Here is an 11333-nt window from a genome sequence, read left to right as displayed (position 1 = left end):
ATAGCAGATAATTGATACATTCTGTATAATACTAGGGTTTATCTATTTTTTATCTATTATCTGCTATGTAACCTGTGCCTTTTCTCCTTTTTTCCAGCTTGAATGGCTGCCCCCATGGCTACACAGAAGGGGATTTATATAAACTATAGTAGGGTTCCTGAAGCAAACCCACCTGCTTTACCAGTTCAGGGCAGCAGTAAATTATATTTTAATTGCTTTAAACACTTTCATTTTTGGTGTATCTGGTTAATTCTAAATAACTTTGTAATTGGCCTTCATTATTTATTTTTATAATTTTTAAATTATTTGCATTGCTTTTCTAACTCTTTGCAGCTTTTAAATGGGGGTCACTGACCCCAGCAGCCAAAAGAATGATTGCTCTGTGAAGCTACATATATACTGTTACTTTTTATTACTTTTCTTTCTATTCAGGTCCTCTTCTATTCATATACTATTAAAACCACTCCCTGGTTGCTAAGGTAATTTGAACCCTAGCAACCAGATATCTGCTGAAACTCCAAACTGGAGAGTTGCTGAACAAAAATAGAAATTATTAAAAAAAAAAACTGCAAATAATAAAAAAGTAAGACTAGCTGCAAATTGTCTTAGAATATTACTCTCTACATCAGTGTTCCCCAACCAGTGGCTCATGAGCAACATGTTGCTCCCTAACCCCTTGGATGTTGCTCCCAGTGGCCTCAAAGTAGGTGCTCATTTTTGAATTTTTGGCAAGGAGGCAAGTTTTGGTTGCATAAAAACCAAATATAATGCCAAACAGAGCCTTCTGTAGGCTGCCAGTCAACATAGGGGCTATTAAGTAGCCAACTATAACTCTTACTGGCACCTCCAGGAATCATTTCCATGCTTGTGCTGCTCCCCAACATTTTTTCCACTTAAATGTGGCTCACGGGTATAAAAGGTTGGGGATCCCTGCTCTACATTATACTAAAAGTTAACTCAAAGGTGAACATCCCCTTTAATCTTGTGTAGCTATACCTTAGCATCATGGTAGTTCCTATGATATGAAATACTGTAAATATGCTTTATTTCTGTAATATCAATGCTTGTAAAGTTGCAGTTGTACCGACATAAATTGCTGTCCTTTCCTACCTAGCAAAATATACAATAAAAAACCAAGCCTAATAGAGCCATTCTATATAATCCACTGCATCTTCACTTGAAGGCCATGTTATAAACATACATCCTCTGTTAGTCACTAGGCTACCCACATGCCAACCACATTTTGGCATATGTTTAATGTGTCACTGAAAGGTTTTCCTGAAATTTGTCACAACAGGATGAAGGGATGGCCCAGGATGAAGGGATGGCCATCATGAGGCTCAGTTTGTAGACAGTAATGGAGTAGGTGCCACCTGTAACTGGGAGCGGATGCTGGAAAATGTCAGGCAGGACTCCCTCAGGTGCCCAGCTACAGGGCGTGGCCTACTACTCTGTTACACATCTTAACCACGCCCCCATCTTTTACCTGCCTCAGAATACGGGCTTCCTCGGGGTTGGGTGTAATGGCCCATCCACTCCTTCCAGATGCACACACATGTTTACTTTCTTTCCAAAACTCCTATAACCACTGTCGTTGGCACAGCCACACCTGAGAGCTGTCATACACACGACAAGGCGGTACCAACAGTGCGAGAGACTTAGCGCCTCAGAGGAGCCAGCGAGCCGTGCCCTACGCACAATGTACGGAAGCCAATTGGGCAGTCACTCTTCCCACGTGACCCAAGAGCCACTTTCCCTACCAGTTAAGCCCCCCGCACTTGCGCTGGATTTTGCGAGGGGGCGGAGTCAGCAGCAGCGCTTTCTGTGACAGGGAACTGGGCTTTGGGGGCGGGACACAGGCTGTGCGCCCAGGCACATGTGCAGAAGGGAGGGAGGTTAGAGCCGGCAGCGCTACTTTAGTACCTCAGGCTGATGCCAAGAGAGATGCGGTACCTCTTGCTATACACTGGCACCGGGACGCTGGCACCATAGCTGTTGCAGGCTGACCTGGCAGCCCCTGCAGGAGCAAAGGGCTCCCAATGCCCTACTCTACTGAGTGCAACGGAGTGGAAGCACCCACTGCGCCCTATGTGTGACTGCACTGTGTGATGTGTGTGATTGCGCACGGAGGGATAGAGCCAATTTGAGCGCAGTGTGCAGAAGAAGAGAGGAACCGCTCAGGTTAATGCTTTCAGCTCGCCCGTATCGCACAGACAGTCGCAAGCTGTAAGTGTCGGGCAGTGCATGGGGACAAGCGGTACGGGCTTAATGTTTGCCACCAGTCGGATTAGAAGCGCAGAATCCCCTTGTATGTAACTTTGTTCGGTGGAGGCGCTGCCTGCACTCCCGCTCCTATCAGTACCAGTGCAAGTGCCCCTGCTTGCCCCTGGCTGTGCTGTTTTGCCCCGTGTCCTTCCCGGGGGAGCATTGCCAGCATGCCCTGAGGAGCGCCATGCAGAAGACTGTGCGCCTTAACGAGGGCCACACTCTGCACCTGGCCCTGCTGGCCCGCAAGGAGGGGAGCAAGAGGGGCGCCCTCAGCAAGAAAGCCACGGAGACCAACAGGTGGCACGAAAAGTGGTTTGCCCTCTACCAGAATGTCCTCTTCTACTTCGAGTCGGAGCAGAGCGGGAGACCCTCGGGGGTTTATTTGCTGGAGGGGTGCAGTTGTGAGAGGGTCATAGCACCCATTGTGGCCAGCGGGGGCAAAGACACCATGGAGAAGCAGGTATTCAGCTAAGGGGGTGTTTCACAAAGGTGTACTGGTTGTGCATTGGTGAAAACCTTCACTGGGTTCTCTATTGCTCTGCCCTAACCAGCATCCACAGGTGCTGCGCTTATTGCAAAGCTGCCAATATACCTGTAGATTTTAAAAGATCTTTTTATCAAAGGACCAAGCTGATCCTGTAGATTTTAAAAGATCTTTTTATCATAGGACCAAGCTGATCCTGTAGGTTTTAAAAGATCTTTTTATCATAGGACCAAGCTGATCCGTTTAAAAGTGCAATTTGTCCATCAATAAAAATGACAGTTTTAACCATATCATCTAGTTGAAGCCAGGGAGGACAATAGTTTTCAAACCTGATGATTCGCTTGAGTTAAAATGCAAGTTGCACTATATTAGGCTCTGAGGTTGGGATACTTTAAATACTTTACATGTTATTATGGGTCTGAGTCCCTTAGTTGTATCAAACCTAAGGATATGTACAGAGGGAATCCAGGTTCATTATGATGTGGTTTGTTGGTTGGCAGCTGGTGTTGAATACTGGGGGATTAATTTTGATTAAAAAAAACTGGCAAAGTATCATTTTCTTTTTTCAGCTCTGTTATCTGCAGTTGATTGTGGCAGAATTCTGAATATTCCATCACCATACATTATTGTTTAACATTAGTGAGCATTACATATCAGCTATGAGTTTTACCCTTACATGTGTTTGCCCTTGCTCATGCCTCATGTAATGATATGTAGCTGCTACTTGTAGCTTGATCAGTATGTATTGCAGTTAACTCCCCTAGTAAACAATGAAATTCATTTCTAGCTATTACAGCTACAAGCAGAACATTAATAGATGGAGATACACATCTCCAGATGTGACATGGACCTTAACATTGATTGTGACTGGCCGGATGGGAGAATATGCTGTAAAGAGGTCTTTAAAAGTGCTGTGCAGGACTCCACTAGTGATGCAGCAAGGATGCAGGCAGGTGGAGTTATAGTTGGCACACAGGCTAGGAAATACTGTAAGACAAGTTGCACAGATGACATTCTTTTCTCACCCAGGGTACACTCAATTGTAGATGTCTGTTGCTGTCCTTTGGCTTGCTTTAGATCTCAAACAAATATGATATACTACAGTATAATATATATTTAAAGGAACAGTAACACGCATTGCTACAACTGGTGTGTTTGCCTCAGAAAGACTACTATAGTTTATATATGTTAGCTGCTGTGTAGCCATGGGGGCAGCCACTCAAAGGAGAAAAGGCACAGGTTACTTAGCAGATAACAGATAAAACCCCATTATATGGGGCTTATCTACTAGTTATCTGCTATGTAACCTGTGCCTTTTTTCCAGCTTGAATGGCTGCCCCCATGGCTATACAGCAGCTTACTTATATAAACTATAGTAGTCTTTCTGAGGCAAACACAGTTGTAGCAATGCAGGGCAACAGTACATTATATTGTAATTACTTTTATACACTTTCATTTTTTGGTGTTACTGTTCCTTTAAGTCAGCCTTCCTATGTAGACACTTTGATGTCAGAGGGTCCCATCATGGGATGCCACCTGCTACACACTTGCTCTCTATAGAGTAGCAAACTCCTCAAAAAACTAGCTTAATCAGTTAGGGCCCCACAATGCAACTTACTCCCCTTGAGCACCTCTACTTAAAAATAGCCATACACAGGCAGATTTTGGCTGCAAATTTGGCTCCTTTAGTCCGAGGTGGCAGATTATCTGCCTGCGTATGGGACACTTTGATGAGTTATCCATGGGATATCTGGCTGAATATTGGGCAGATATCAAACAGACAAGTTTAAAAATGTAATCAGAGCAATAAGCGCATCGACTTGTTAATGCGGTCCTCATTCTGACAACCTGTGTCCCCGTTGTTATTATCTGATCATTTGGCCCTAGGGCAAAACATTTGAATCAGTTCAATATTGTCTACCTCAAGGTGAGCATACCAGGGAAAGATGCTCTTGCTTGGCCACCTCACCAAACAAACTTCTCTTTCAATGTACAGCCAGTTAACCCTGTCGGTCTGGGCTGTCTAACATGTCATTCTCCAAACATTGTTACATTTTCAATCCCTTTTGTCACCTATTTAGTTTTTGTTATACATTTTGGTGATTGTTATATAGCAGGGGTCCCCAACCTTTTTTACTCGTGAGCCACAGTTAAAAGTAAAAAGACTTGGAGAGCAACACAAGCATCATAAAAGTTCATGTCAGTGCCAAGTAACGGCTAATATTGGCTATTACGTAGCCTCTATGCACACTATCAGCTTACAGGGGGCTTACAGGGGGCTTAGTAAATCTTGTTTTTATTCAACCAAAACTTGCCACCAAGTCAGAAATTCAAAAATAACTACCTGGTTTGGGGGCACTGAGAGCAACATTCAAAGGGCTGGTGAGCAACATGTTGCCCCCGAGCCACTGGTTGGGGATCACTATTATATAGGTTTCAAATATTCAAACAAAGAATGCTGCTGTAGTTATTATTTGACAGAAGTCACACATTGTTACTAGGAAAAAAAGAAAACAGAAATAGGGAGGCTGGCATTTCTTTTATACAACATGGCATCCATAATTACAGATCACTTTTGGAGATGCTTGCAGTGTATATAGCATTCATTCACATATCTCAGCAGGCCTAGGCAGGTATGAATGTCAAGCTGCGCACATTCCAGGGAGAAATACTTTGAATTGTGGATGTGATTGTTGGAGGCGGGGGGCACAGAGTCTCCAAAGAATTTGTGCAGCTCATACAATACAGCTTTTTAGATATTCTTTTCATTTGCATATTTATTTACCCACTCTTTTGATGCCAGCTTGATGCTAAACTAATGAATTTATGTGGTGATATCTCAGAGGGTATTGTTTACAGCCACAAAGAACTACAGAAGGGATTCATAACCTATGGCCAGACCCAAAAATGGACCCCTATTGCTTCCACCAATATACTATTTAATACAGGAAAATGTCTTTCTGCAATAAAAAACAGTATTTAAAATATGGTGCATAATTTGGCACTCCTGGGAAAGGTTTTAAAGATAATGCTGTAATGCATTAAGTCAGTAAATAGCCAAAAAAGGCCTGTAAAATAACAGATGGCGGAAACCTTTTTATTATTTCAGAGCATCTGTTTACTCTTCTTTACCTGTACCTTCTTTTCACCTTGCTTGCTAAAGGCCCCCATACACGGGCCAATAGAAGCTGCCGATATCGGTTCCTTGGACCGATTCGGCAGCTAATCGGCCCGTGTATGGGCAGAAACGAGCGGCCTGGCCGACCGATATCTGGCCTGAAATTGGCCAGATATCGATTGGCCAGGTTAGAAAATCCAGTCGGATCGGGGACCGCATCGGCTCGTTGATGCGGTCCCCGAACCGACTGCCCATCGCCGCAAATGTAATCCGATCGTTTGGCCCTGGGGCCCGTAGGTGGGGATATCGGCTAAAGATCCGCTCGCTTGGCGACATCGCCAAGCGAGCGGATCTTATAGTGTATGGGGACCTTAAGTCAGCTAAGGTACAGTATTTTAAGCTACAGTGTAGTGAACATTAAAAGGGATTAAACAATAACACCCAGAATTGAATACACTTTCAGTTTACAATTTCTGTCCAACTGTTTCTGATATATTTGTACGTTTAGACTGCTAATAGCAGGCAGCAGAAAGTCAGCATTAAAGTGATACTAACACAATAAAAACTAAAGGTATGGGACCCATTATTCAGAATTCTCTAAATAAGGGATCTTTCTATAATTCAGATCTCCTACCTTAAGTTTACTAAAAAAATGAAACAGTAATTAAACCCAATAGAATTGTTTTGGCTCCAATAAGGATTAATTATATCTTTGTTGGGATCAAGTACAAGGTACTGTTTTATTATTACAGAGAAAAAGGAAACCATTTTTAAAAAATGTGATTTATTTGATTAAAATGTCTATGGGAGATGGTTTTTTTGTAATTTGGAACTTTCTGGATAAGGGGTCTGATACCTGTACTACACTTTTTTGGGGTTTAGATCCCATTTAGAGTTTCACATGAAAGTCTGGTCCCGCCTTCTGGTGTGAGAAACTGATTCTAACCTCCATGTGTAAAAAAAGGAACTAAGTTTGCCCAGTAGCAGTAACCCATAACCCATATTACAAGCCCATAAGTGTGTAAATCTAGAATATCTGCCATGAAGCAAGTCTGGGCTTCTCTAGGTTGCCAGAAAGGAAGAAGAAATAGTCACTACTAAGTAAAGGATCTTTCTATGCAAGCAATCTGAGCGCCAATCACTTTTACAGCATTATAGCAGATATGTGAACATGAATTTTTGTGAGTTAGACTAGTATGTACCCCCTAACCTGTGTGCACCCCCCAAACCTGGTCACCCACAGTAGCAGCCCAGTCTTCTAGTCCTAGTACTTTAAAATAAAGTGAAATAAGTGAAAGCATAAAGAGTGCACCAGAGAGAGGATGCATTGGGCAGAGTACTGGGTGTGATTGTGGGCATAGCCAGGGTGAAACATAGCATGGGCAGGGAATGGTCAAGGCACACCTGAAGTATAACAATTCTGGGTTATTGTTTCTGGTAAAATAAGCATTTTTTCCCCAAGACTACACTACTTTACTCAGTATTCCATGAAAAGATGATAATACCCCTTTTTGGCCTGAAAAAATGCATGGTGTTTGTGGGCTGAAAAATGTTCACGGGATCGCTGCTCCGCTTTTCCACCTTTTAAAAAGTATCTTATGTGTCATTAGCCTAAACTGACTTTAGCAGAGCAGATATTAGTATTGAAAGAAAGTTTGCAGTTAGTCTCAGAAGTAACAAGAAAGTCTTTGCAGTTAGTGTCAGAACAGGGGGAGCCAGATTTTCTAAACCTGGTTGATGTGGGCAGTTAGGTGGGTAAGTGGAAGTTAAAAAAAAGTTCACAATGGTCATTCTTCTAACATCTGCCTGAAAGAATAGGCCAATATCATTACAAATGTATTTACTTACCCCAAAAAACTTTTAGCATCCGTCTGTCTGTGGACACGGGTAGATTTTAGGTAAAAAATAACAATAATCTGCAGTATGTAAGCAGTGATGGGGATCCCATTTAATCCTGTAACTACAAACATGGGGAGACGTTGGGTAAGATTAGCAATTTTCCCACCAGCAGAGAAATGCATTGTGTGACATGATCCTAATGGTAGTGATTAGTGAAGTGCATGTCCTGCTCCCCAACCTCTCTGTGCTGCCCCAGCCCACACTTGCCACACTTGGTCAGGAGCAGGTATCAAAACGGGCACAACTTGGGAGGCAGCGTGGATTAGAGTCAGATGCAGGTCAATATATTTTAATTTTCTACTCGTCCACCACTAGTGAAAATACGTAAAGCCCACTCAGTGTCTCAGAACTCACTGAAGATTACTCTAATATGTTACTAATACATTTAAGATTCTTTTCTCTGTAATACCTTATCAATCTAGCTATAATTATGTCAGATTTTTCTTCTGGTTTGGGTATGAGCGTTGTAATGTGCACATCTTACTAAATCAACATTTTGTGCAATTACTGCTGTTAAGTAGGAACAATTCATGAAATACGTGTAAACTGTAGTGAGTAGTAGTAACCCATAGCAACCAGTTGGAATTTTGCTTTATTTGTTGCACTGCAGCTGATGGAGTAGCTGGTTGCTGAGTGGTTGCTATGCAGTAACACTTAGATGCATGTCTAGCTAAGGATACAAATAGCTGAGTTTGTGTAATGGTAAGTGCTGGAGGATTCATGTTGATTATAGTTTATATAGCTTTTGGGGTATACCTCTAGATTACACTGCTAATTGCATTATTTCCAATATTTGTACCTCTACCTTTTTTTTAAACGATCAAACAATGGAACTGCCTTATTTTTGCCACATTTATTAATTATGAAAGAATTGGGGTTGTTATTTATAGGACACTGATCAGCAAGACAGGTGCAAGATTTGCACAATGTCCCACCATGGCCTCAGATGCAGGTCCTCGCCCTCCATGGTTATGGTTATTTCTTGACTCCTGACAAATGTCAGTGGATGGTGAGTTGATAACTGCTCCTATCACTACTCAGATGTCTTGTGTGCTTCAGCCCAGAGACAGTGGCTTTGACCATGAGTTTATATCTAGTATTGCTGCCATAAATCAAGACTAGATTTGTATTCCTTGGCAGTAAGACTGAGGCTGACATCACATAAAAATGCCAATCATCCCCTCTCCACCCTGGCTTACAGCCATACCTTCCAACTGTCCCAATTTTCGCGGGACAGTTGGAAGTCTTTGCAGCTTCTAAATACAGATTTTGACCATTTAGACATGTTTTGCACATTGCTGAAAAATGTTTTTTTTATCTCTATATTCAACAAAGGCAGAATAAATCAGGCATCATAATTGTGATGAGATGGACCTGTGACATATGGCTGCCTTATTTTGAGTGCTTGGTATTTCCAGTGAACTATACATTTTTATATTTGCATTTATTACATAATGAAGAGAATGAAATCTCTGTGGCAGATGCAGTTCCTCTCGTGTGGCTGTGCCTCTTTCACACTCTTTGGAGGCCAAAACACTGCAGAAGAGCAATCTGTTTCTGGATTCCTGGTATAATTATTTATTCAGCTTACAGTATTTGTTATTCCTATCTTTCTGCTTCAGTGCTCACCAAGACTTACCAGTTAATAAACAGTGTCCCTAAACCTGGGATAGCATTCATCCTCTTGATATCTAATGCTCTTGTAGTCAAATGCAAATGTAGTAAACACACCATAAAAATACGTTGGGCTCATTTATCAACAATGGGCAATTTGCATGTGAGTATTAACCCATAGAAACTAATCAGTGATTGGCTTTCTTTCTCAGCCAGCTCCAGGTAGAACAACGAATGCAACAATTTGATTGGTTGCTATGGATTGCTGCCCATGAGCAAATTTGCTTAGTGTTGATAAATGTCCGCCACTAGTACTAGTGATTCATTGTGTGAATGACATGCAAATAACTGTTGTAGTGTTACTATGTTTAACACTAGACTCTGATGCATGTAGGGATGCTTCATCTTAATATAGGTAGGCATCCACCAAACTCATAATGGCAGTACCCCTTGTATTAGTCATATGAACAGTATATATATATATGGTGCCAATAAGCCTTCTCAAACCAGTAAAGTCTCTTCAGCCTCATGATGTGCTCTTGTCAAATAAACTGCTCCATTTTAATCTTTGGCTATAGTAGACTGATCCAATGATTAGATCATAATAGGAGCTATGCAGGTCATCAGGAGCCTGATCCGACAATGTGAGGATAGGTAAGTGCTCACACAAGGGCTTAGTTGGGTGATCACAATTATTCCTAAAGAAGAAGGAATGGTTAAAATCACATATTGATATATAGTTAAAATAACACATTTGTATCTGAGCATTTCATTAGACCTATACAAAAGGGACATAAAAAAGGTTATTCTTCTGCTATGTGCGACTTTAGTTTTTTTTTTTTATATCTTCTTTCTGCCAGAAACTGAAAGAATAGGCATAATTACTTTTCACTATATGCTAATTTGATCAGAAATTCACAGAATTGATATTTCAGATGGGTGGATTCATATTTCAGTTACAAAGGGAGGTTATGTCAATATATTGAGAGCATCTTTGCATTGCTAAGCTAGGAGTAGCAGAACATTCATGACATCCTTGTCAGGACGCCAAAGAAAATGTTGTGTTGTGTGAAAGACTGGAAATGTATTTTTGGTTGCACTTTGTGGTGTACCAGAGAGATATTCTTGTACATTTAACAGGTAGTGCAGAAAAGGCACAAGTTCAGCTAAGTGGACATGCTGTTTTCAGAGACAACATTGGATTGTTTTATGAAGACAAACTCTTCAAATGTGAACTGTGTTGTACTGATTCATGCTTTTAATTTACTGAAACAATCATTTTATTTTAAACCACGGCAGACAACAAAGTTACTTTTATAGAAAGGTCAAAACCAAAATGTCAGCCAGTTATGTTTGTTTCTTCTTGTGAAAGGTTGAATAACTAATATTAGATAGGTGAATGTGCAAGACAGCAATGTTCCAAATTATGTACAACAGGGGTTTCCAACAGCTAGGATTTATGTAGCACCTGGGCATGAAGAGTTGGCATTCCTGATACTGTAGCACCTGGGGATGAAGGGTTGCCATTCCTGATACTGTAGCACCTGGGGATGAAGGGTTGCCATTCCTGATACTGTAGCACCTGGGGATGAAGGGTTGCCATTCCTGATACTGTAGCACCTGGGGATGAAGGGTTGCCATTCCTGATACTGTAGCACCTGGGGATGAAGGGTTGCCATTCCTGATACTGTAGCACCTGGGGATGAAGGGTTGCCATTCCTGATACTGTAGCACCTGGGGATGAAGGGTTGCCATTCCTGATACTGTAGCACCTGGGGATGAAGGGTTGCCATTCCTGATACTGTAGCACCTGGGGGTGAGAGGTTGTCATTCCTGGTATGAACTCAAATAAAAGGAAATATTGCTGCAGTGTGACTATGAGTACCTCTTTGTGTTTAGTGGTTTAGTGGTTGGTGAAGCCTTTCTAGGCTAGGTGCACATCTATTCTTT

General features: G+C 41.7%; 1 protein-coding gene across 2 annotated transcripts in view; it reads left to right on the top strand.

Annotated features, from left to right (window-relative positions):
- Positions 1 to 1539: 1539 nt before the first annotated feature.
- The window catches only part of rasgrf2 (Ras protein specific guanine nucleotide releasing factor 2), a 123433-nt gene continuing 113639 nt past the window's right edge, over positions 1540 to 11333 (top strand). The window contains exon 1 of one of the 2 annotated variants that reach the window (XM_031893539.1): positions 1540 to 2728. In XM_031893539.1, the coding sequence (XP_031749399.1) occupies positions 2453 to 2728 (276 nt within the window). In that variant the 5' untranslated portion in view covers positions 1540 to 2452. The remainder of the gene's footprint in view (positions 2729 to 11333) is intronic. The other variant, XM_002942362.5, reaches the window with a different exon arrangement.

Source organism: Xenopus tropicalis, chromosome 1 (genome assembly GCF_000004195.4).
Source record: "Xenopus tropicalis strain Nigerian chromosome 1, UCB_Xtro_10.0, whole genome shotgun sequence".
NCBI classification, from domain to species: Eukaryota; Metazoa; Chordata; class Amphibia; order Anura; family Pipidae; genus Xenopus; species Xenopus tropicalis.
This window is presented reverse-complemented; position numbering and strand designations above follow the sequence as displayed.